This window comes from Excalfactoria chinensis, chromosome 3 (genome assembly GCF_039878825.1).
Source record: "Excalfactoria chinensis isolate bCotChi1 chromosome 3, bCotChi1.hap2, whole genome shotgun sequence".
NCBI classification, from domain to species: Eukaryota; Metazoa; Chordata; class Aves; order Galliformes; family Phasianidae; genus Excalfactoria; species Excalfactoria chinensis.
Window position 1 is genome coordinate 22,888,168 of NC_092827.1, and position 26,228 is coordinate 22,914,395.

At 39.2% G+C, this 26,228-nt stretch overlaps 1 protein-coding gene across 1 annotated transcript in view; it reads left to right on the forward strand.

The window, feature by feature from the left end:
- The first annotated feature begins 3,856 nt into the window (after positions 1 to 3,856).
- PRIM2 (DNA primase subunit 2) overlaps positions 3,857 to 26,228 on the forward strand; it is an 86,280-nt gene continuing 63,908 nt past the window's right edge. The window contains exons 1-6 of the mRNA XM_072332446.1: positions 3,857 to 4,138; positions 5,133 to 5,236; positions 5,517 to 5,596; positions 8,641 to 8,761; positions 16,489 to 16,584; positions 17,377 to 17,514. Coding sequence (XP_072188547.1) covers positions 3,985 to 4,138; positions 5,133 to 5,236; positions 5,517 to 5,596; positions 8,641 to 8,761; positions 16,489 to 16,584; positions 17,377 to 17,514 — 693 coding nt within the window. The 5' untranslated portion in view covers positions 3,857 to 3,984. The remainder of the gene's footprint in view (positions 4,139 to 5,132; positions 5,237 to 5,516; positions 5,597 to 8,640; positions 8,762 to 16,488; positions 16,585 to 17,376; positions 17,515 to 26,228) is intronic.

Here is a 26,228-nt window from a genome sequence, read left to right on the forward strand (position 1 = left end):
TGCATCAGTCCCACCTGAAATGTAAGTATAAAATGAATTCATTGAGATTGTGACCTGCCCCTGGACTGTTGCTGGATTTGTCACAAAACATGAGGTGTTCAACAGTCTAATAACTTCATTTTGGAAGCTCAGTATTGTGAATAACTGTGAAGCTGATATACTTCCTTTCAACTGTAAGCATGGCAGTCCCTTGTGGCTATAGTGCAGGCAGTTTTTACTGATTATTTATAAGTGATTTATTTGTTTTCTGCAATGGTACCATGCAGTTTTGCAGACAACAATGTGCATGTCAGATTTCTACATATTCATGTAGGTAGTCTGAAGAAAGATTGCTAAGATGCTGCTGCCAAATGTTATTCTGGTCCTGCAGTCTGCAAATAAATCAACAGTTTATCAGCACACCCTGAGTTTCAAGGAGAGCTGCGGTAGGAACTGATGTCATCAGTGCTGGAGTTTTAAGTTCTGAGGCTTGATTCTGTTTCTAGTCAAACCAGTGCAGGTTTATGGAATAGTTAGTAGGAAGACGGGTCTTTATTTGGACTTCTCACATTTGGTTTTTGGTAGACTAGTCGGTGTGGCTTCTTGAACACCGTTTCCACAAACCCTCAGCTAAAGGCTATACAATAATAAAACAGAAGTAATATAAAGACAAAGTGATGCAAGTATTTTGTTTCCAGTAGGACGGTGGGTAAAGAATTAGCTAGTATGCTTGTTATCTTGATATTGCATGTTTGCCTGCAGCAGCTGCTGATTAATTTGGAATTGTGATTGCATGAGAAATATGGGAGTTACCTCTAACTCCTTATGGTTGGTATTAACTCATAACAGGGAACAGGACTTATAATTTCATATAAGGGAGAGTCTTTTCCCATAACTTGCAATAATGTTTGTTTTCACTAATAAGCTTCATCTGCATTTGAAACAGCAACAGCAAGAATGGAAAACAAACAAATAAGTGAGGCAAACAAAAGAAAAACAAATCAGCTACCCAGGCATCTAAACTTATGCAGACTGGATGTCCTTTTAGTGGTCAATAGAGCACTTGTTTCTAGCAGTCCCAGAGGAGATGACTCCTTTTTAATGAAGATCTTGAAAGATAGGTGCAGGCGTAGTGGCTGGATGTGGCGTTTATTTCTGGGACTTCCACTTGTAACAGTGGAAGTGCTCTTGGTAAGCCTCACACAGCTGCCAATTACGGTTAGGTTGGAGTTTTACAGACTGTTTTGCACTGTGACTGGGCATTAGGAGACTCAGCGTGTGTCAGTACTGAATAGGACATTTTTTCATGATCAGGTCATAGGCTCAAAATGGGAAATCTGCCTGGCCATGTCTGTGTTCCTCACTATCCCTAAATAAACACCCAGGTGAAAATCCTTAAGCAGCAGTTGGTTTCCTTTGGTACTGACAGAATCATACTTTGCAATTTTCAGACAGTAGCAGTTCTTCTTATTAAAATATTTTAAACCTTCATATTATTCTCAGTCCCGATAATTGCTGTCTTATATGGTTTAAAAATCATCAAAATCTTCCATACATACGCATGAATGGGTTTTATGTGGTATCATTTTATTTTGGAAAGCAATATTTTTTTCTGATTAATAACATTTTTCAATTACTTACAGCTTAATTGATAAGACAGAATCCCATTCTTTGCTACTGTACAGGTACAAAGTGGGTTAATCTCAAAAAAGTACTAGAAATGCAGCAAATGTGTCACATGTAACAAATGCATTTTCTTCTTGAAGATTAGTTCAGAGGTAACAATTTCCAAGAAAAGAAAGATTCAGTATCTATACAGGCAGGCAGGCTGAAAAACTGGTTTCCACATCTCAGAAGCTCACAGTTAAATATGGTGTGTTACACTTGGAAAAGGAAGGAGGAGATCCATGTGCAATAGAATACCCTCAGTCTACAAATTAATCTGCTTTCTAAGCTCTGATGCTCTATTTTTCCAATCTTCTTGTCTGTTTGTTTAGGAACAACTGTGCAGTGGGTGAGCTGAAGCTGTATTTATGGTGATTGGCCAGGATGTTTGTGTTAACTGCTTGGTCACTGCTGCTCTGCACAGGAAAGTAGCTGAGTTCTGCTGTTCTTTCTCATGGTAGGAATTTCAGTCTCTTTCTCTCCTTTTTTCCAGGCTCTAATTTTGGGAACGTCCTATCTTTGATGCTCCTGCCCCTCTCTGACATTAATCAAATAGTCAGGACTTGTGAGAGGAAGAAAGCCCACAACAAAACAGACCTCAAAGACCCAGAATGTCAGGCAAAAGTATTTAAAGCACATGACCATCTTGTAAAATGGTATAAGAATGGTGTCCTTTCAGAAAAGTCTAGCACAGGGGCAGGGCAGATCCTTCCTAGGATGGCTAGGAAGGGAAGCCATCCAGAGGGACCTGGAGAAGTGGGCCCATGAAAGCCTAATGAGATTCTAACATAGAATCACTCAGGTTGGAAAAGACCTTAAAGATCATTGAGTCCAACCACGGTCTAACCATACTACCCTAACTTACACTCTGCTAAATCATGTCCTTGAGCAGCATGTCCAAACAGTGGGATTCTTTGATTCATTTTATGATTCCTTGAGAAGTACCCTGAAAAATGATGCTAAGGGACTGAAAATAAGATATATAACAGAATATAGAGGTGGTAAGCATGTTCACCATAGCAGCCTAAATGTACTGAAGATGTATGCAGCGAGAAGAAGACCTGTTAGGATAAATTTGACAGTGAGATGTATCTAGATTTCCTCCACCTGTGTGCTAGAGTTTTGGATGGGCAGTGTGGGGGTACAATCCTTGACCCAAAAGCCCCGATGAGTGACTTAGAATGTCAAAAGGGATGTAACTATCATTACTTCCTACTTAAATATATTAACACTGAGTGACCAAGAATGTATTCTGACCAAAATAGCCCTTTGAGCCTCTCTTCAGTGCATGATTCATGCTTTGCTCACTTTGGAACATGAAGGAATTTAAAGGCCAGCTCGGAACATTTCCCATTTATTTATAGCTAACACAAAGGTATCTGCTTATCACAGTCAGGAAAAGAAAAAAATCTCGGTATAACCTGGATGGCAAATACTTTACAAAGCAGAAAATAACTGGGCTCCAAAGAATTAGCACTGCTGTGGATGCTGCTAATTGGTATAACAACAGATAACATGCAATCATGTTTACTGCAAAACAAGGGCTTGGTTTTCTGTTACTTCAGTAGCACAACAGTAGGAGTTTGAGGTATGCTGGATCAGACTGTATTTGGTTGGGGCGGTGGGGACAGTTTGACAACTGGCCATATGGATGTTGTAAAACACTTGTGAGGTGGGTAGTTGGAACACCAGTGATTCTGCTAACAAACACTTCTAAAATCAGAGTCTACTGGTAATGTTGCTGTGGAAATGATGAAAATAGAAATGGAAAAAACTAAGTAAAATGTTATTGTGAGAACTATCGCTGTGTATAGGTTTAGATTTGGGATGGGACTTATTCTGATAAGTGAGTAGGAAAGTTTGGGTTATGAAACCTATTGCGCTGTGGTTTGGGGAGTTTTCCCCTATGGTGATCTCTATTCCCTACTTGGTTTCCACTTCCCAAGAGAAGGATTTCTGTGTGAAGGAGCTGGCAACCCCCTCACAAGGCCTGCGTGAACCTCATGAAGGTCGACCACGTCAAGTGCTGCGCCGCCTCTCGCAGCTCTGCCGCGCCTCGGGGACTGCAGGCTCAGCCTCCCCGCTGCAGGTGCTGGGAGAACTACCATAGAGTTCCTTCGGCGGCTGGAGAGCCCACAGCCGACATGTTGTTTGTGGGTAAAGGCGGGGCGGGGCAGCATAGGGCGGAAGTCAGCGAGCAGGAAGCAGGCGGGGCGACCGCTGCGCGGGAAGCGGGAGCGGGTCTTGGTGTTAGCTTGGGGCTGGCGGGATCTTGTGCGACCCTTCAGCCCCCCCTCCCCGTCCCTCAGCCCTTTCCGTTTTCTTCGGTCCGGTCGGCAGATGGAGTTCAGCAGCAGAGCGCGGCAGCGGTACCTGAGGCTGGCGGGGGACAGGCGGGAGCCGTACCCCCACAGCCTGCAGTTCTACCAGGAGCCCCCCACCGAGAGCATCTCGCTGGCCGAGTTCGAGAGCTTCGCCATCGACCGCCTGAGGCGTGAGTGGTGTGCGGCAGGCATCTCCGCTTCTTGGAGTGGAGTGTGTTCTGGACTGGCCCTGGTGCCCTTCTGCCTGTTGCTGATTTAAGTTAGCAACTCGCTCACGTTAAAATGAAGGCCTGTTAAAGGAGAGCATGTAGTTGTAGCTATTTCAAGGAGCTCTGAGCGATTTCACAGTTCAACTTAAGTGTATAGCAGTCAGTATTATGTGGCTTTGGGTTATAGCCTTGTTTTTCATGAGTGTGCTTCAGGGTCTCTAGATGCCTTGCTTGGATGTCACTCTGTGCAGGCACTGAGGTGCAGTGCCCCCAGAGAGCCCCAGAAAGCAGGTCTCTGTCACTGCAGTGCAAATGGGTGCTCTGGGGCTCACCTGTCACCCTGCTCTGCTCCCTGCCTGGATTTTAGGGCTGGGTGAGCTGTCAGGTTGGAGTGACATAGTAAGCATGGTGTTGATGGGTCGGTGGTTGGACTAGGTTATCTCAGTGTTCTCTTCCAACTTTAATGATTCTGTGATAGGTTGTGTGGGCTGTGGATGAGTTGGACCATGCTTTGTCTTCCTAAATTCTTACCCTTTTGCTCCCAATGCTGCTAACAGGAGTTTGCGTGGCCTTTATTTCAAGTCATGATAGAGTTAGCTTTCTTTTCAATACGTTATCATAGAATTATAGAATGGCTTGGGTTGGAAGGGACATCTAAGATCTTATAGTTCCAAGCCCCTGCTATAGGCAGGGACACCTCCCTCTAGACCAGGTTGCTCAAAGCCCCTAGCATTGAATGCTTCCAGGGAGGGGGCATCCACATCCTTTCTGGGCAACCTGTTCCTGTGTCTCACCATCTTCACAGTAAAGAATTTCCTCCTAATATCTAGTCTAAATCTACCATCTTCTAGTTTAAAGTCATTTCCCTTCATCCCTTCACTACGTGTATATTGTGACTATATGGACTACAACTAACTGTGTTGTAACTATATGGACTTTTTTTTTGTCTCCTCAGTTCTCAAGGTAGTTGAAAACCTTGGTGTGAGCTATGTAAAAAGTGGTGATACGTACAAAAGTAAGCTGGAGTCTGAGCTCCGGAAACTTAAGTTTCCTTACAGAGTAAGTATAAATGGAAACAAGCAACTATTTCTTTTGCGCTATATTTTCTGTACACTGTTCAGAAATTCAGCACAAATTACTATACCTAAAGCTTAAATTCTGGCAGCTTGTCAGACTTTAAGAATACATGTTTCTTTTGGGCAGTCTGCTTCTTTAGTAGTCCTGTGTTTGAGGTTATAGATGTAAGTATTAATATGATGTGAAACAGCAGTGGTGAATGAACTGTGGATTTCTAATCCTGGCGGGGATCAGATCTCTGGACTAATAACGTTTTCTGTAGGCTTTGGCTGAGGATGATTATGATGCAAGAAGAAAGGACCATATTTCTCATTTCATACTGCGCCTTGCTTACTGTCAGTCGTAAGTACTTTTTGGATTACTTTTTGGTCTTGTTACTAAGTTTAAGTGTCTGTGTGTATACATATTGTTATAGATTGCATAGGGCTGTATGGCTACTTAACAGAAAGGCAGTTCAAGTAGAGGCTTACTTTTCAGGAAAGCTGATTACAACTGTGGCGATAAGAGATATTCAGGATCAGAATTAATATCCACATTATATAGTTTTTTTTAGTCTTATAATGTAGAAGCTGTTGATTTTACACATGGAGTATTGATAAAAGTCACTTTCTTTATTTTCAAGAAAGAAATCAAAAGGCAGCCAGTTTTGTCAGTCATTGGTTTACCTGATTACAGAGAATTTAAATGAACTGCTCCATATATTTCAGCTGTTGCTTACTTGACCAAATGACCTGAGTAACCTGGTTATGTGAATAGGCTTTATAGTGCTATCTAAAGAGAGCCTTATTTCTCAGAAACCAAAAATACTGAATCTGAGGTTTTTTCCACTGGTCACTATTTTCTTCTAAAGTAATTGATTTTTACATTTATTTATTTATTTATTTATTTTGTCACGTGAAATTTAAGGCACGTAGTTTGTCCTGTCAAGTGCATTCATTCTTTTTCTGCTATAGGCTCTGGGTGATGTTGTACAGGTTGTCAGTGCTTTATGTCTGTTAGCAGCTTTGTTGTGCATCATCCTGACTCCTTGCCATTGCAGTCTTGTTTTATAGTTAAAACTAGCGAGTGTGCATTCTCTCTTGAGAAGTGGCTATTTCTGAAATGAAATGTTATCACTCTCTAAAGCCAGATGTTCTCCAAAAGATAAATCTGTGAGTCAAATACCCAGTTCTGCAGGATTTTATTGTGTTAGGTCAGAAAAAATGAACATGGCACAAATTGCTACACTAGGTGGTGAAAGCGACTAAGATAACGGTCTTTGAAAAGTCTGCTTAACATAGCTGCAAAGTTTCTTGATTTCAGTTCCTGGTTGCTTGGCAGAGGGTGTGTTGACAGGCCTGCTCTGCTACACCAGAGTTTCTAGCAGTCCAACAGCGCCACCCAGGGGTGCAAGTCTTCATCAGCTTTTTTCTGCATCAGAGCTCTTATAATGTGGATTTTGCTTTGTACTGGTTTGTACATGGCTAAAATGGCATGAAGTGATCAGCTGCACCTTGTTGTTTGAACTAGTAATAGGGTCATAGCCTTTCACTGTCCTTCTGCCTTCTGAAATCCAAGGCTTTAAAACTTACTCTTGTGTAACATTCCTAAGATATGATTTGTGCAGTCTTGAGTGAAAATCTGTACCCTTCATTCATACCTCTAATGTCACTTATATCCAGTGGGACCAGGAAACAGAATTATCTTGCACAGCTATAAAGAGAACTTAGTTTTGTATGCTGGCCATGACCATGCATTTCTGCTTCTGAACTTCAGCGGTGTGAGGGCATAAACTTCATGTTACTTGTTTAACATGGAAGAGAATATCTTTGCCTTTTCTCTAATAGTGAAAATCTTTTCAGTAAGCACAAAAGTGTTTGAAGGTTTACTTGTGTTCTGTCACACAACATAAGCAGAAGCTATTAAATGCAGGCCTTTTCTCTACCCTCTGCAGTCTTCTGGTTTTGGCTGCCTAGCAAGATAGGATTGTGGCCCATGCTCTGACTTCAGATGTTGACTGAAGGGGTCGGTAACTGAGCTGACGTTTAATTGTAGAAGGTGATCTGCGATCTGCTATCTTTAGGAGCATTTTGAAGTCTTCTTAAAGTACTTGTATCTCTTACGAAGTGCTATATACATCTGTTTTTTCTAACACTTCTTGTGGGATGAGTAGGGTTTTCTTTTAATGTGTATGTAGAAGTTACTTTTTCATACTAAATTCGACCATCAGTTTCCCAAACAGAAAACTGAGTATTCCATTCAAAAAGCTGGGAGCTGTTCCTCACTTCTGTACTTCAGCTACCTGCAACTGCAGCAGCTCGCTTAGTCATCTGATCAGCAGCACTGCTTTTCACTTAAGCTTGTGGCTTCAATAATAAATGTTATTGCTTATGTGTTTCTGTAGTGGGAACTTATGTTTCTCCAAATGTTAATAAGGAGTCTAAGTCATTTGGGTTTGGAAATGCAGTACAGTTTTTCTCTGACATGAGGAGAGGATTAATGCCTCAATGATGTTTCCATGAACGTTAATTTTGAAGTGTGTGCTTTGTAGGTACAGCAATGTTACTCATGTAAGCAATCTCTTAAGCCAGTCTGTCAGCTATAGGGACAATCTAGGTAGCTAAGTGTATTATGTTAGAGATAAGTTCAGTGTTTCTTTGCTTTGGTAGCTTAAGTGCGTAAGTGAGGACTGCAGCCTTTGATCTGCTCTTCCAGGGGAAAGGAAGAACCAGAGACTGCCTGGCATCCCACATTTGTGATATCCTCATTCATTTCTTTATTGCTTAGCAAAACAAATTCAATGTAAAGGACAAGGTCACAGAATTGTTGTCTGATCGCAGAGTTTTGTTTCTGGCCAGGATGACCACAGAGGAGCTGCGGAAGTTCATTCATCAGCTTCCATATGTTGTGTAGGTTATTGATACATCTGTAGTAACAAATCTATCAGTATACAGGACTATACTTTACAGAATGCTTTACCAAAGCCTTTCCGTCTTAAACTGTAATTTGAATAACAGCTACTTACACTTCCAACTTATATTTTGAGTAAATATTTTGTCCTTGTGTTCTTGTTTGTGGTTTTCCTTGCTCACCTGCAGCTGCTAAACTCTTCTTTATTTGTCATGTGTTAGATGTTGTATTTGTATGTCACTGAATCTCGGTGAAGTACACATTTTACCCTAGGCTGATTCCAGTCTGTTTTTTGCTTAACATAGAGCACTGTTTTTACACTATCTTATTTAACCTCTCCTTTCTGAAGGGTTCTTTGATTTCTCTTTTTAGTTTGTGGGTTCCATGACAAAGTCAGACTTGCATTCTAAGATGTGTTCATAGGGTTTGACATCTACATTATGGTGAGAGACTGCATGATTAGAAAATAAGACTTTTTTTCAATCATTTCTCTGCAGTGAGGAACTCAGACGTTGGTTTCTTCAACAAGAAATGGATCTGTTTCGATACCGCTTCCATGAACTGACTGACAGCCTGAGGCAGAAATTCCTGGACCATGTTAACTTATCGTTTGAAGCTGTAAGTATGTTACTTTCTGGATCTGTATTATGTAAGGTGTGCCTGATGCTTTTTTAAACTGTCATTAAGGTAGTTTTAGTACTTCTGTTTTAAACATAAAACGTGTACTTGGAAAAAGAACCAACACACATGGAACTGCTTCTGAACTTGGAGAATTGTTGTCTTGCAGAAATGAGGGTTAAATGGTGTAATTTGGTGCTGGAAAAAGAGTAACTCTGTCTACTTTATCAACCAACACTTCACTGAAAACTGTAATTACAAAAAGCAAGTCAACAAACAGTACTTACAGAAGGTTATGGATGGTACCACAGAACCCAGGTTCAAAGATTACTTAAGAACATGGAAATGAAAGAATGCACGTAAGAAATTCTTCAGGAATGCAACTTGCTGCATAATTCTCAATATGGGTGAAAATAATAGGCTTCTAGTGTGCAAGAAAGGAGCTGTTGCTCTTTCAAACCAAAACTGATTCAATTTTGAAGATGATTCTATCTTAGAAGTAATTTCATTAATAGCTTCACTGTCATAATTGTTGTGTTGGGAATGCAAGCGATTTAGAATTTAGCCTCTGTTTTCTCAAAGTAAGTTTCAGTTGAAGTGTACTGTCAAAGGTGATGCTGTCATTATAAGCTTTCCAGTGAATATGAAGACACTGAAAAAATAAAACGCTTTGAGTGTTTTGAGTCTATTCTCTGCCTTGCTTATCTTTAGAAAAAGAAAAAAGTGAAAGAAAAATAAAGGTTTTAAGGGATTGTGCTGTTACTGGTTATCACTAGATAAAGACCAAAGCTTTTTACCTGTGGCATGTAATTTTCAGCTCTCAAAGCATGTTAAATAGTCTTTGTGCAAAGTCAGTCACACAGGGAGTACAGGATTTCCTTATGCAGCTCTCAGGGGAAGTAAGCGGTGACATTTAAGTATTCAGAACCCATCAAAGGGGATATGCAAACACAGGTGTGCAATTGAGATTCACATTAATTTAGGAGATTTAAGCATTAATATCATATTAGCAATGAATAATGACAGCTATGTCAGTTTCTGACAGCAAAAGCCGTTAATGTATTTTAAAGACATTTAAAGGGAAATACACCGATATTTTCAGTGTTATAATAATGGAAGGAAATATGTTGGTTTCAAAGCTTTTCAGCATAGGGAGAGTATATTAACAGCTTTAGAGGTAAATGACACTTAACGAGTAAACTGCAAGATGAATTTTTTTATTCTCACTACAAGCTGTGGGCATCTGATATTTTCCTTTGTTTACTTTAGGAATAACTGGTTTTAGTTCTGTCAGGTGATGCTGTATGACACGTTTTGGCACCAGTTGATGTTACGGCCACGTTGTGCTTCGTGCTGTATCTTTTAGCAGTGAGTGAGCTCTGTCTCTGCTTTTTGACACGGCCTGCTGCCTTTGAACTGCTTAGTTATTTGCTTGCGAAGGTGTCTTACGGGAATGACTTTAAGGGCTTCTGATACAGTATGAATCAGTCTTTTTCTGTTGCAGAGGTCTGAGGTACTGTCAGAAAGGCAGTAAAACTGGCTAAGAACAGGTTGTTTTTTGACCTATCCATGTGGGCTGTGTTTGTGGGTTTTTTTGTTTTAGTTTTTTGTTATTAGATGCTTTGATTTGTTGATATATTTTTCCAGGAATTAAATTTGATATCTTGGAATGTGGAATAAAATGTCACCGAAATACAAATTTGGGCTAAAGCTTGACATTTTGCTGATTGTACTGATTGTTCTGTTCTCCTGTGACACTTCTTCCATCTTGCCTTTGGATTGTTGACTTACTGAAGCAGGGACAGTTCCTCGTTGCTCCCACAAGAAGTAAATGTTATCGTGTCTTAATCTGCTGCGTAAGATGATGTATAATTGAATTTGGGTTCTCTGTAATGCTTCTGCTCTTTATTATTCTACACATTGCAGAGAGATAAACTTCAAAGCGCAGCATATTTTTTCTTGAATATGTTTTTCTGTTACCTCTTCACAGAGCATAAAAGAGCCTATTTAAAATTATCTTAGAATGCCTTTACCACTGAAAAGCCTCTTGAAATGTAAAAAAATATGATGGCTTCCAGGTTAGATGTCATCTTTTTGGGTAACTGCCAGTTGCTAGAAATTTAACCATCTTCATTTTTTAATTGCGGCTATAAAATACTTTGCCTTAATATACTGCTTTGTATCATAGTAATGGGGTAGGAGCAGCAGATGGGAATATTCAGCTTGGGGGAGCTAATGTTCTGTAGTGCATCTATTAGCATTTGGGACGAAAAAGTCTGAACTGTGAAATTAAAGGAACAAGCAGAATGCATTACTGGAGTTAATTTTTTTTCCACAGTAATGTTGCAGTTAAAATAGTTTTTTATTTTAGCAGCTTTAAGTGCTAGAAATTAAAGTTTAATTTCCAATGTTATGATCAGAGCGCTCCTCTGAGAGACTTTCTGACATAACTATTATGCTTTTTTTTTTCCAGTAATCATTTATCTCAGTGGTGGGGCAGTTGTAATAACATTTGTGGTGTAGCTTCTAGAATCATAGAATTACTCAGGTTGGAAAAGACCTTGAAGATCATCAAGTCCAACCGCAGCCTAACCAGTAGCCTATCTCTTAAAAAACAACCACGAAACAACACCACAACAGCAAACCTCTGCTAAATCATATCCCTGAGTACCACATCCAAACGTCTCTTAAACACATCCAGGGATGGCGATTCAACCACCTCCCAGGGGAGCCCATTCCAGTACCTAACCACCCTTTCTGTAAAGAAGTTCTTTCTAATATCCAACCTGAACTTGCCCTGGTGCAACTTGAGGCCATTTCCCCTCGTCCTGTCACATGTCACTAGTGAGAAGAGACCTGCCCCACTCTCACTGTAAGAACCTTTCAGGTACTGGAAGACGGCAATAAGGTCTCCCCTCAGCCTCCTCTTCCTCAGACTAAAGCCTCCTCTTCCTCAGACTAAAGAAAAAATGCTTTACGCCTGCTTGTTTAGAGGGCATGGAAAATCCTGAAGTCAGATTGGGATTGAAGAGAATGGGGCAAGTTTGTGTCCTGAAGAAGAGACAGAGGTGAAAGTAAATACCCAACATTGTGTATGTTCACTGGAAGGTTATGGCTGTAATTACTTACTTCAGTGCCAAACGTATGAATCATAATTTTTTTCTGTTTGGGCTTATTTGAAACCTCTGCCATACAAAGTTATAGCATTTCTTTCATTTTCCAAACAGGGTGAGGGAAACTTTAAAAGCAGACACTGTCTAGAGCTAGATGTACTGTATGGCAACTTGCATCAAGGTAAAACAGTGTTCAAGGAGGCTTGCAGTTTGCACTTATGAAGAAAGCGGTTCTGAATTTTATCTTGGTTTCTTTCTCCTTGAATCTTATATTTGCTTGAAAACCAACAAATACTTGTCTTGTAGATGCCAGTAAAGGTCAGAAAAGATGTGTAAGCGGGAGCCTTATTGTCAACGTCAGCTAAAAATATGTGTTCTACCACTTGGTTGTATGTTTAAAGTCATAATAGAATCAAATTCAGTGTGGAAAGGCTTAAGTGAAGGTTAGTTGATTTTAAGTGCTGGAGTTAAGTAACACAACAAATTGTATACTATCAGCACTTAAATCGTAACAGGTTACTTTCATTATAAAGCACTTATTTTCAAAGGAAATAATAAATTTCTTTTTAATCATCCATGCTTTGGAAGATGGATTTGATTTCAGTCAAGTGAAACCAAGCAGCCTCTTTGCAACAGAGGAAATAGGCTGTTCCTTATTTATTTATTTACTTTAAAAAATCTCTCTATATTTTTTTGTCCCTGACAAAGGAAAAAAGGCCTTAGATATTAGGGAAAGTCCCCAGGAGCCCTCTTTCCTCAAAACAATTGGTGGCGTGGGTCCTGCTCACCCAGTAGGAGGTTCAGGCTTTTATACTGCTGGCCTGGGGCTTGGTAGGCTAAATGGCAGGTCTGTTTGCAAAGGAATGCTGAAGCAATAGTATTTCCAAAGCAGTTTTATTGATTGGCTTTAAGCTTTGCTCTTAGCTGATCTTGAAATGTTTGGGCTGATTGTAAAGCAACTTGAGGTTGGTTGGTTTGTTTTTAATGAGTTAGCTTTATAAGGAATGTGGAGATAGAGTAAGCTTTAAACATTTTAAATGAAAGTTTTTAATAGGCTTAAAGCTGATCGTAGTATTTTCTTTCAGTGACTTTTATTAAAGCTTGATTCATAGGAAAATATAGGTATGTCTCATAAATCTAAGAGGTGGAATAGTTGAATGGAAGGAGGACAGAATGTGCAATTATTTCACGTGCTGAGAGGATGGATGGGCTGACATCTCTATTTACCCTTCCTTAACGGACCCTTGAACTATAAGCATGACTTGGTTTTCTACATGATTAAAAATAAGCTATTTGCAGCAGTAGTTCTAGTTGTGTATTTATTCGAACATATGGTGTTATACTGTAAAGCTGTGGAATTAAATACGGAACGAGTCTGATTGAATAACATACAGCTACTGGGGACGTCTCTTTTCACCTTCATAAACATAATGAACAACGGTTTATGTGAATTATGCAAAATTCTAATTAAAAGTTTTAATTTAGTAATCATCTCAGTTTGATTAGCAACAGATGCTGATTATCTGCAGAAATCTACATGGACTGTTATAGGGTAGTTTCACCAGTCAATTTTAACCAATAAAAGCTAATTAAAGTCAAACTAAAATGTGAACTGTACACTTACTCATGCCCCCTTTAGTGGGGTAGAGGACTACGATTCTTACTAGATAGCTTTGTGCAATTCATCATTCGAATTAAAGCAGACTGTGAAGGTCTTACCTAAGACTGACTTCTTCTGTAAAGGATACTATGCACACTCTTGCTGCTTTGATGTTCTTTGGAAAGGCAGTGTACTTGGAAGTAAAAATTGCAAAATGGCTGCTATAAAAATGAGCTAACGAATAAAAACATTCTTAAACTTGATCTAGCTGAAAAAAAAATGAGACAATTTCAGAGTCTTGTGAGCTGCTTCATGTTCTGCTGTCATGTTGGATTTCTCAAGTGATGTGAAATGGCAACTCTACCAGAAATGGAGTGGAGGATAGGTGGCTTCAACGTTACCTCTTCTACCTTCAGCTGAAGACCATAGAGTCACAGAATCACAGAATTGTAGGGGTTGGAAGGGACCTCCAGAGATCATCGAGTCCAACCCCCCTGCCAAAGCAGGCTCCCTACACCACGTCGCACAGGTAGGCGTCCAGGCGGGTCTTGAATATCTCCAGAGAAGGAGACTCCACCACCTCCCTGGGCAGCCTGTTCCAGTGCTCCATCATCCTCACTGTAAAGAAGTTCTTATGCACATTTGTGCGGAACTTCCTATGCTGAAGTTTCAGCCCATTACTCCTAGTCCTGTCCCCACGCACTACTGAAAAGAGACCAGCCTCACCACTATGGCTCCCACACCTCAGGTATTTATAAACCTGGATCAAATCCCCACTCTGCCTTCTTTTCTCTAGGCTAAACAGACCCAGTTCCCTAAGTTTCTCCTCATAGGGGAGATGCTCCAGGCTCTTCACCATCTTTGTGGCCCTCCGCTGGACTCTTTCCAAGAGATCCCTGTCTTTTTTGTACTGGGGAGCCCAGAACTGGACACATAGAGTAGTCAGGGGCGCTTGTTTTGTGTTAACATGCTGTAGCATTCTATAGTTGACCAGGTGACACTTAACTGCCATTTATTCAATGACTTGAAAACAGTGAAAGTTGATCATCCTTGCAGATCCTCAGTTCTGGGCAATTGATAATTAGAGATTTCTTTGGAAGAAACTTACTATGGACAAGGAGGATGGTCTCATCAAGTGTCCTCTCTTTTTCTACAAATATTTTCATTATTTTTTTGGCCATCAAGAAAGAGAAAACTGGGAAATAGTGGTCGGACTTATTTATTTTCCCCAAATGACACTCATGTGTGATCCTAAGGTGTATGTGATGTTTCTAAGTTAACCTGGATACAATCACAGAGTCATAGAATGGTTTGGCTTGGGAGGGACCTTTAAGATCATCCAGTTCTAACCCCCTGCTGTAGGCAGGGACACCTGCCTCTACACCAGGTTGCTCACAGCCCCATCCAGCCCGGCCTTGAATGCTTCCAGGGAGGGGGCATCCACAGCCTCTCTGGGCAGCTTGTTCCAGTGTCTCATCACTTTCACAGTAAAGAACTTTTTCCTAATATCTAATCTAAATCTATCCTCTAACAGTTTAAAGCCGTTTCCTCTTGTGTGTTGCTACCTGCCCTTATAAAAGTCCCTCCTTAGCTCTTCTGCAGGCCCTCTTCAGGTACTGGAAGGCTGCTATCAGGTCTCCTTGGAGCCTTCTCTTCTCCAGGCTGAAGTGCTGCAGCTCTCTCAGCCGGTCCCTGTAGGGGAGGTGCTCCAGCAATAAAACAGTATAATCGTTTTATTTAGCTTTCATTTTCAGGGATGTAGGCAGATGTTTGTCAGGCACGTGGAAAACAGAATAGCATCCCTAGGTTTCTCTGTGATTATTGTAATCATGAATGCTGTGAACAAAGCTGCATAGCTGAGAAAAGTCAGGTATGGGAATGGATCTAAAATAAAATTAAGTGAATGAGTAAGTGTGCATAATAATTCCAAGAATTGCCCGTGATATTTTTACTGATGCCAGCAACCTAATTTGAACTGAAGCAGTAAGTCACAGTACCATCAGAAATACAAGTTACTTTGACTGCACCTAGCCAAAATGGACTTTATCTCTTAAGAAACTTTGTTAGATTTGTCAACAGGTTTGTGAGCCTCTGGAATATTTTACTTTGGGCTTCTCATGCTGTTAATTGGCAGCACATTTGGGCATGATGTCTTTTCATAGTCAAGTTAGTGTTCATTAACTAGTTGTATGTACTTTACTAGGCTAATACTAGTGTTGCAGGTCTAGCTGACTTTGCATTGCTCTGTATGCGAATGGGAACAGTGTACTTGGAAAGATTGTTTTGTCTGACACTTAAAATGGTAGTACAGTGGTATTGAGAGACTGACAACATCTGCTTGTGAGGAGGGAATTACAGTTTGTGCCACCTGCTTGGTAATTAAAAGCAAGCCCTAAAACCTTACCTTTGGAAGGACACAAGTTGGATGTACCTGTAAATACCTGGAGTTGGACCTTGCAAAAAGGCTAGAGTGCTGGACTTGGAAGGATTTTGGTTCTGTCCTGTCAGATGTGGCAACAGCAATGTTTAGTGGTGTGTGAACAGTAGTATGGCAGGCGAGTGCTTCTTTTTTATCTTCATTAGAACAGGAGGGATGTCAAATTAATCTGAAGTTTTCTTATTTTCTAAAGACTCACGGTGAAGTGCTGGACTGTTTCACACTAACAAAATAACAACAAAAATCAGGTCATTAATGAGTTTTCCTGTGTTTTTTCCACCAACCCCTTCAATTATTTTGCTCTAACAAAGTAGCTATTCCAAAATAATTTCCTTGCAGGCTCTGCTTTTTTCCCTTCATTTCTGCAACCACAGCTGCTGCGTTTGAGCTTGTTTTCATCTGCTCCAATCTACAGTTGTGCCACCTTTCTACTATTGCTGTACTTTTCCATCTCATTATAGGATTACAGCATTACACTGGTATATCTTTAGACCAGGTTGTCACCTAGCTTATTAAAAAAAGAAAAAAAGTATTTCTGAAATATTTTGGAGGTTTTAAAACAAGCTCTTTATTTTAGATTAGTGACGACCTGAAGAATGAACTGGCAAATGAGCTGTATATGTCGACCCCTGGCCTCAGTATGACTAAAGTAAAAGAGCAAATGTTCTATAAGGTAAGTTGGAATTAATAAAAGGCTGCAAATTTGTATTCTTTCTCTTTCAAAATAATCCTAAGGTTTTATTGTTATTATACTGATACTAATGAGAGTTCCTAATGTTTTATAAAAGAAAAAGAGTAGAGTAGAAGGAGGGACTGGGAGTATGAAGGGAGCTTCATCTGCCATTCACAGCTTCTGTCATCCCTTGTTTTGCCATGAAAAAGATCTTTGGTTTTAACGTCTCTCAGACAAATCATTTGGCTGACAGACTGTGAGGATGGAGATGTTCTCTAATATCTAAAACTAGATTTAGTTTGACTGTTAGTGTGAAATACTTTCTGGTAGCCAGCAAGAAGAGAAGAAAGAAGTATGTAGTGTAGCCTGCTAATGGATGGATTCCAGCCATCTTTGTTTTTCCAAGACTTTTTATATGTAGCTTGCAAGAACAAAAACTTCTGAGATGTCTGAAATTGAAGGTTTACAGAAGCTTAGTTTTAAGTATCAGATCAGTTAGTGATGAAAAGCTATGTGAGCAGGTTAGGTTGTTATAGATAGACAACATGAGATACCTTACAATTTCTAGCTTGCTTACATGTCCTTAGAATCAGATATTCTAAGTAAATAACTTTTTATAAAAGTAACTGGCATTTGCTTTTGAAATCTTTGTGTCTCGCCTGGAGCCTTATTAAAAGACACAGAATAAATTAAAGCCTAACTGGTCTGTTTTGAACCTTAGGGTTGTAATAGTTGTTACTGCGCTGTTTTGCTGTTCCATGGTTTGATTTATTTATTCTTCCCCTTTCCCAGGTTGGACTGTCAGATGCTGTTGATCTTTTTAGAGCAAGAAGAGTGTTTATTAAAGATGGCTTTGCGTTTGTGCCACTTAAGGACATTGATGCTCTTGTTTTGAATAACTATAGAAAAACCTTATCTAAAGCACTGGCGGTAAGTGTTTAAGCTTCATACTTATTAATTTTCTGGCATTATTTAATGGCATTCTTGGACAGAAGCTATTTTGATTTTTAAATTTATTAATTTGATTTTACCTAAAAGACCCCTCATTAGTAAGCTGAGTGTTTCTTAATTTTAATGGACATTTATGGTACATACAATGTTCATTGTAAATAATTTTCTATTAGAGGATTTAAAAGCTCTTTCCTACATACTTTCCTACGTGGCTGTTCTCGTATTTGTGTTTTCAACAAGGTTTTGCACATTCTTTAAAAGAAGTCTTCCCTGCACCCCTCTTCTTCTGTCAGAAAGAGCTAAAGTAAGGAGAAGCAATACTAAGTTGGAGGTTGTCAAGCAAGAATAGGTCTTCATTGTATGAATGCTTGAAGTATCATAGGATGCCTGTGGTTAATGATGTATGTAAATTGGTAGTAATGTAGTGATCATTCTAAGAATTGCTAGATTTATTATACTGGAATCTTCATAGGGTTTACAAGTTGGTCATCACAGCACAATCTTTCTTTTATCAGGCTTTGATGATTAAAGACCATAATACTGTGATAATGCAAATTAGGCTCAAATGATATTTCTAAAGATTTGTTTGTCTTCTTTGGGTAGCATCATAAAATTAGAGTAAGTACTTTAATCTCTTGTGAGGCAGTTTACCTCTGGCAAATGGTCTTGGCTTTTGGACAGGCTGTTACAAGCTTCTAATGACAGAGTACTCTGAATATAGTCACAAGATGGTCTTTCAGTCGTGTAGATATGAGGATTCTTTCTGTGTTTATAGTTGTCTTTAGTGGCTCAGTTTTTCAGTGATAAAGAAGGGCTGCTTCCTAACATTTAGTTCTTTGAGTGATGTTATTGATTATATGTGCTATGATGCGTGTTGTGCTTCCCAAGAAATAGCATGCACACATTTTTGGAAGGACTTATCCATATACAGCAATTATTTAATAATGAATGTCAGTCCTCTCTTCTTAAGGTGCTCTGAAGCTGTTGTACTCTGAGGCATACTAGTGCTAAAGGTATCATTCTTAGGTCACCAAAACAATGAGAGTTTGGAGTGTTGGCCTTGCCTCATCACATTGCCTGCTGCATTGCTAGCTCAGGCCACTGCCTACATGTGTGTTATGGAATGTTTCTAGCCAGGTTTCTAAAGGAAGACTAATAAGATGTGAATGAAATCAAAGAATGAATGCTGTTGATACTGGCACTTGAGAGAATGGTGAATACCTCATAATACATACTTTCAAAAAAGCTTTACATTGAAGGCAGCATATAAACAGGAGGGGGAACAGCTCCTTACAAGGGTGGATAGTGATACAACAGGGGGGAATGGTTTTAAACTGAGACAGGAGAGATTTAGGTTTGATATTAGGTTGAAGATATTAGTTGACCCTCATGCAGAGGGTGGTGATGCACTGGAACGGGTTGCCCAAGGAGGTTGTGGATGCCCCATCTCTGGAGACATTAAAGGCCAGACTGGATGTGGCTCTGGGCAGACTGGTCTAGTGGTTGATGATGTAGCACGTGGGTTGAAACTGGATGATCATTGCGGACCTTTTCAACCCAGGCTATTCTGTGATTCTGTGATGTTGTCGCTGGCACAAATTTTGGTCACATTTATGCTTCAGTTGCTCACTAGTCAGCGCCATGAAGCAGTCATATGTGTTTCATCCTTTTTAAAAACAAGTTTAATGCTTCAGTTATGCATATGTTCTTTGAGACTCTGTCATAGGGGGAGTTAATATCTTGGGGTCTCCTTTACAGTTGAACTTGCAACTGAAGATCATTATTTCTGTTTTCTCTCATCCATTCTGTGGTAAATAATTTTGTGTCTAATAGTGACTAAGCAGTAGAAAGCATAAACATTTTCTGTTGTACATTTCAGATTAGCTCTACATTTTCTTTATAACATAAAGCAAACTTTTTATCAATTCAAAATGCATTATATTCATGAAGATTTTACTGAGTTTAAGCAAACACACATTTTTCTGCAGTAACATTAAGTTGCATTTGATGTTAATTTAAGTTATAGTGATGTGGTGGACTTGGGTTTTGAAATGATTAATAGTGTTCAGTGTCCTTTTTTGAGGATAGTTGCTTTAACCTCCGATTTCTTGAAATCAGGAGATTCTCCATTGAAGGTGTTGGTTAGAGTTGCTGCTCAGAATGTCAGACCAATATCAGAGCTATCTTTGAAGATGCACTTAAGGTTTTTTTGAACCGCTTTTCTTGTAGTACTACTTAGTGTCAGATACAGACTGTCTTCTTGCGTGGTTGAACAGAAAATCCTTTTTATAGATTACGGTTTTAGGTTGAGGATGTAAAATGCTGTATTTAGTTATTAAAAGAACGCTATTAGTCATGACTAAACCTGTCTGTTGTGTGTGCTTAGCAAGGTGCTGGCAGTGGGGCTTTGTGTTTCTCAGTGAGGCGAGGCTTTAAACCAGAAGAGGATAGAAATAAGGAAGAAAATCTTCACTGCAGTGGTGGTGAGATGCTGGCACAGGCTGCCTTGAGAGGTTGTGGATGGCCCTTCCCTGTAGGCCTTCAAGGCTAGACTAGAAGGGACTTTGAGAGGAAGGTGTCCCTGCCCATGGCAGAACCTAGGAACTAAATAATCTTGAAAGTCCCTTCCAACTCAAACCATTTTATGGATTCTAGGATTATGTACGCTTTCTTTCTTTCTTTTTTTTTATCTTAGTATGTTACAGTGTTATTCATCAAAGAGGGTTTTAGTGCTTGTTAAACATAACTTGTTAATCTACAAACAAATGCTTCTGAACATAGACAGTCCCATTTTACATGAGTTCTTTCACTGCAAACTTAAAGAGTACTTTGCAAAGATCTGCAATTATTTTGGTTAGCAATGGTCGTATTTTACAAATAGAGCCTGATAGCTGTCCTTCAGTAGAGCTGTCAGATCTAAACACAGCCATGATTCCCCCATCTTATGGTTATCACTTGAAGTTATAGTTTGGTTGGTCCGTGTATTATAAATCAACTGCAGTAAGTTGCTTTTGTGAAAGTATTTTGTGAGAATGTGATGTAAGATTAAATTTTCTGCAAATGAAATTAAATAAAAAAATAAACTTCAGTACTCTTAAAAATTGAGATTCTCGTCCTGATAAATACCATTTTAACAGTATGTATTACTTCTTAACTTGCTAAGAGCGCAGTTTTATGTGTGACCTTGCTGATTTGTTCAGATGTCTACAAGTCAATTTACTAGATTTTGAGGGTTTAGCATGAAGACTTCACTGGCTTTTTCTAATTTTGATGTGGTTTTTATTTATTCCTTTCCCTTCTTGGGATTAATGTTTGAAATTGTTAGAAATATTGATGAAGATGCTTTCATTTTTACCAATATTTGTGATGATTGGATTTTAAAACTTAAGCATTTGTCAAGTATGGTCATTTGGTTTGTATATGCTATATATTTCAAGAACCTCCTATTTAGGTATGGCATGCATAGCACCATCTGTTAAATGTTTTCTTCCTCAAACACCTGTGCTTTCAAGCAGTGAAGCAGAAGGCTTTATTCCATGGCATTAATGTTGAGAAAGTATGATTAATGATGGTCTTGCCACTTCAAATTCATTTCAGGTATTGTGTTCCCAGTGCTGAGTAATTTCCTATAACATAAATGGATGATTTTTATAATATGCGCCTACAAGGTTAGTAAGGTAATAACTTTGGCACTGCAGTGTAAAACGTGATTACGTTCATTCTTGTCTCTGTAGTTCCCCGATAAAAGCATTTGTGAGTTTTTCAGGGAAGCAGCTGCTCTTCATTTCTTCGTGTTTTATTGTAAGGTTACTGTCCAAGGCACAGTTCTACTGAAGAAAATGGTGTTGTGTGGAGTGGCAGAAGCAAAATCAAAAGAAGCAGCTTGAGTGTCAGAGAGGATTTAATAAGCCTTCAGAACGGTCACCTGCAAGGTGGTGAAAGTCAGTAGACCTTTCTTTGTGGAATGGTTGTTTTTCTGTAAAGGGTTAAAAACCTTCAGTTTTCCCATTGAAGATTATTTTCTGAAGTCATCACATACTGTTTTATCTCCTCTACCAATTGGAGTACATGTGTTTTAGTGACCATATAGAATGCTAGTGTCAAGTAATTGTAATGCAAGATGTTAGAATTCTAAATGAAATTTGAATATGTTCAGTATTCCGTCTTCATATTTGTTCTGTCTGTTCCTTGCATCTACTGCAAAGTACAAGTTTTTTGTAAATATTTTTTCTGTCAAAACTATTGCTGTGATCCCTGGGTTGCCCTGTTTGGTTTGTACCAAAACAATTCCATCTCTAAATCAACTATGGTGTGTCGTGGTGGTAAAACTCATACAGCAGAATGCAGGTTAAGGATTTGAAATGTGTGGAAAGCTTCCTTAACTCTTAGGCATTCCTTGGATTTCAGAAAATTTGTTGTGGAATGGAAAACAAAAGTAGGAAATGCAGCTCATTTATATTTTGTATAATAGATCTAGTAACCTAGGAATGCCTCAGTTAATGTAATACCTTTTATAATGTTACATTATAATTTATTAACACGTTGGCTGCAGTAACTTGAGAATGATGCACTGAATCAGTAAGAAAGAACTGTAGTGACATGTGAGGTCAATAAGTAAAACCAAGTGTATCTTTTAGTATGACTTTCCGTTAGAAGTTTAAGTTTCAATAATGCTAATTAAATCCCATTTACTCTAGTGGGGATTTGAATTTTCCACCAGTCTACATCATTTTTGAGATACAGTTTTCTCGGACGAGTGAAAGGCCACTAAAGTGATCCATGAAATGGAACACCTCTCCTATGAGGACAGCTGAGAGAGCTGGTTCTGTTCAGCATGTGAAGAAGAGAAGGCTGCAAGGTGACCTGATGGTGGCCTTTCAGTTTCTAAAGGAGAGCTACAGGAAAGAAGGGAACAGACTCTTTACCAGGGTCTGTGGTGGTAAGACAAGAGAAAATGACTTTATGCTCAAGGAAGGTAGATTTAGGTTAGATATAAATAAAAAGTCTTTTCCATTGAGGGTGATGAGGCACTGGAATATGTTGCCCAGCAGTATGGTTGATGCCCTGTCCCTGGAGACTTTTAAGGTGAGTCTGGATCAGGCCCTGGATGACCTGATCTAGTGTGGTGTCCCTGTTTATTGCTGGGGGAGTTGGACTAGATGGCCCTCAGAGGTCCCTTCCAACTTTAAGGATTCTATGATTGAAAATGCTTACGGCCTTATGTGTGGTTCAAATGGTACAATATAGCTTCTGCTGCAATGTATGTTCAGTCATTAATTTCTCTTGAATATTTGCATACAACTGCAGATTTCTGTTACGGAGCATAAATCTTGGATATTCTTTGTCTAAAGGAGCTCTTTCAAAAGATGTAGTTGGTAGCAAACTGCTCTTAGAAGAGAACAGCTATTCATTGGGCTTACGCAATGGATTCTTAAATTGGTTGTTAAAAGGCAGTATTGCAACCTCACTGAAGCACTTGTTAGAATCCTGATAGCATATCTCACACTTGCATAGTCTTAATCTACAAGTATCCCCTGTTTCACCTTTTTTTTTAATAAACAATTTTTAATAGCATATCAAGTATGGACGCTTGTAGGACTTGTTGCAGATAGTGTTGGTGAAATTACAAGGTCTTGTAGCTGTGGAAGGCAGCATGTACAGTGGGTGTCAAGCATTTAAGGAAGAGCTGGAGTTGTGCAAGTTACTGGACTTTAATTTGCAAGCTCATTTGGGACCTAAATTAAGCTGTAACGTCTTAAATTTTGGTTACAGTTCTATGTGTGTAAAGCAAACTTTACAGGCAAAGGGAAGGCTGTAATAAGTGTAGAATGTAGAGGAATAAGAATTTCCCAAGCTAGTGAATGTACATTATGTATGAAATGTTGATGTGTTCTTGCCTTTCCTACTCATGATAAAGATCATCTGACTCGGGGAAGGACCACGGGTTAAACACTTTCAATCGGCAGGAAGAACGGGAAACTAATGCCAGTAGCTTAAAGTGAGATAAGTTGAACAACTGGCTGTCGTATCGGGTGACACAAGGTTAACGCAATACAGAACCTTTCCACAGGTAGGAGCTCTTCCTCTTTAAGCAGCAAGCAAAAGAAAAACATTGAAGTGTGCAGAGCTCTTGTCTCAGAAGTGCCTGTACCAAGGCTTGTATAAAAGAAATTCTTCTGCAAGACCTGTACGGTAAACACTAATTGTGAGCTTTTAAGGAAAAAATGGTAGTGATGTGCTTTTCAAACTTGTCAAATAGTTGATTTTGACTTTTAAATATAGATGAAATGAATATAGTTTTAGAAATACCCATCATTGTCAGTCTTGCTGCAGCTGGGTGGTTTTTCCTGTGCATTTCTGCAGGGGAGTTCATCTGTTCATGTATTTCTTCTGCAAGTAATTGCTTATCTGTGTGTGTGTTTTAGAGAGGAGGTGGAACTTTTTGGAGTATCTCTTTTTAAAGAAGATAATTTGTCAGAATAATTTTTGCTGGTAATAGGAAGGTAAGGCATGCTGTAGAGACAGTGAAATTGAGCAGAATTTTAGTATTAAATTAAATATTAAACTGCAGCTGCTTCAAAAAAATGCACTGATAGATAAAATTTAACCAGAGTTGTTGCCACAAGAAACATTTTAAAGATTGGAAGCTGCTATAGAAGAACATCCCTGGGTTTTACAGACAACCTGTACTGGCGGTCATGGAAATCACTGAGCGCTGGCTTCCTGTTTTGTGTCCATCTCTTCTGTCTCCTGATGCCTCACTGGCATAAGGGAGGAGGCCAAACAAACAATAAGGTCTCATATGCACATTCTGCAATGACAATGGTGAATGACATTGAAAGGTGATAAAGGATTATTAATATCAGGAGAGTCTCCAGATATAAGTGAAAAATGTAGGTTTGTAGGTTTGGAAAGGACCAACATGATCAGCTACACGTTGTTTGAGTGGATCAGTGGAAAATACGGTGAAATACCAGGAAATAGATGAATGCAGATACGTAGCTTTAGTTTGCATGTAGCTTGTGAAATATCTTTTTTATTATAATTATCTGTAAACAAATTCTAACCTGTTTAAATACTCATAGGGCTGAAGTTTAAATAATCTATTTGTCCTGAACAAATATCAGAAGGCAAAGTTATTTTAATCATCTGTCATAAGTTGAACAAAGCGACATGATTTATTAATGACTACAGCCTTTGTTTATGTAGGTACATATTGATGTAAGGGAATACATTTTGATTTAGTGCTTAAAGCTTCTTTAGTAATAGGGAGAAATTGCTTGTTTTTTTTTTTTTGTTTTTTTTTTTTTCCTATTCTACCAAAATAAATTGAAGATTGTCCTATTACCAGCTTTGTTATGCTCCCCAAAGGTTAGAATTGCTTCTTACTCTAACCTTTCAATGTATAGATAGTTAAAAAAGAAAACAAAAATCCGATCTGAACTTTTGACCTGAAGCTGCACTGGGAGGAAGAAAAAAGTGTTTTGGGTTATTTGTTGTGCATTTGTTTAGATTTGGGAGTGAGGCTTAATTTTCACTATCAGGACAGGTGCTAGTGGGAAACTATTAGACATTGCAGTTTGTCTGCGCTGTAAGATAGTTCCTGGTAGAGCCTGAAATAAAGGCAGAGAGTAGTAATTAGAGGGACCGTTAATAATGAAAATTCCTCAAAGTTGCAGTGCTTGAAGTCAGCGCTGTGACTGGATCTGTGATTTTAGAGGAACAACTCCTAGCTCAAAGGTAAGGTTAACTCTTGTGAAGTAAAGGCCACGGCCTGCTGACCTTCTGTTTAAAAACTTGTACTGGAGCTGATGTTGAAATTCTTCAATTCAGTTGATGCAAAGAATACGTTATGCAAAGCCTGGGCCATAAACCTGCTGCCTGCTCAGAGGGATTAAATGTAGCTGGAGAATGAAAGCTCCTGTCCTGGTCTGCACAGGATTCTCTGTCAGCATTGGCAGCAACGTGCAGCAGTTTATGAAGGTCACTATGAGCATTTCTTTCAGAGGGAATCTTTTCCTGCTCCTCGGGCATGAATTTCATTACAAGTAGTAGAAGGGTATTGGATATTTGCAAATAAATGCATTTTCTTAAGTTTCTCATAACCTACTGTGCTTTTATGACGCTGTCTAGAAGCCGCAGAGTAACATTCCCAGGAATACCAAAGACTTCTATGTGTGTGTTAAACATATGATTCACCATATAAACACACTGTAACATGCTTTTATGTAACAAGTGATTTCTTCAAGCTCAAGATACTTTTTCTAATATTTTCCTGTGAATATTAGGTTTGTCTATCGAAATCTAAGTCATTGGCACTGAGAGCTTCATAGGTCACCGATACCTGTTCCTACAGCTACTTAAATGGTGTGTAGAAACACAGTCAGCCTCAGTGGGACTGAGTTTGGAGAGATGCAGTTTGGCTTATATTATGTTATCCTTCTTAAACTTCTGTGCTAACCATTGTTGTTTGTGTGTAGTGTAGTTACTGCCTTAACAAGCAGCAGGCACATCATGAGCCAGTTGAGTTGTTTGGCAGAAGAGAAGTTTGTCGGTATCTTGGGCTGGACCAGCAGAACTACGTGAGATAGAAAGGATCACCTTTTACTTTGCACTCATTAGACTGCCTCTAAAGTACCGTGCCCGGTTTTGAGGCTGCCATTACCAGGTAGATGCTGATCAACTGGGACAAG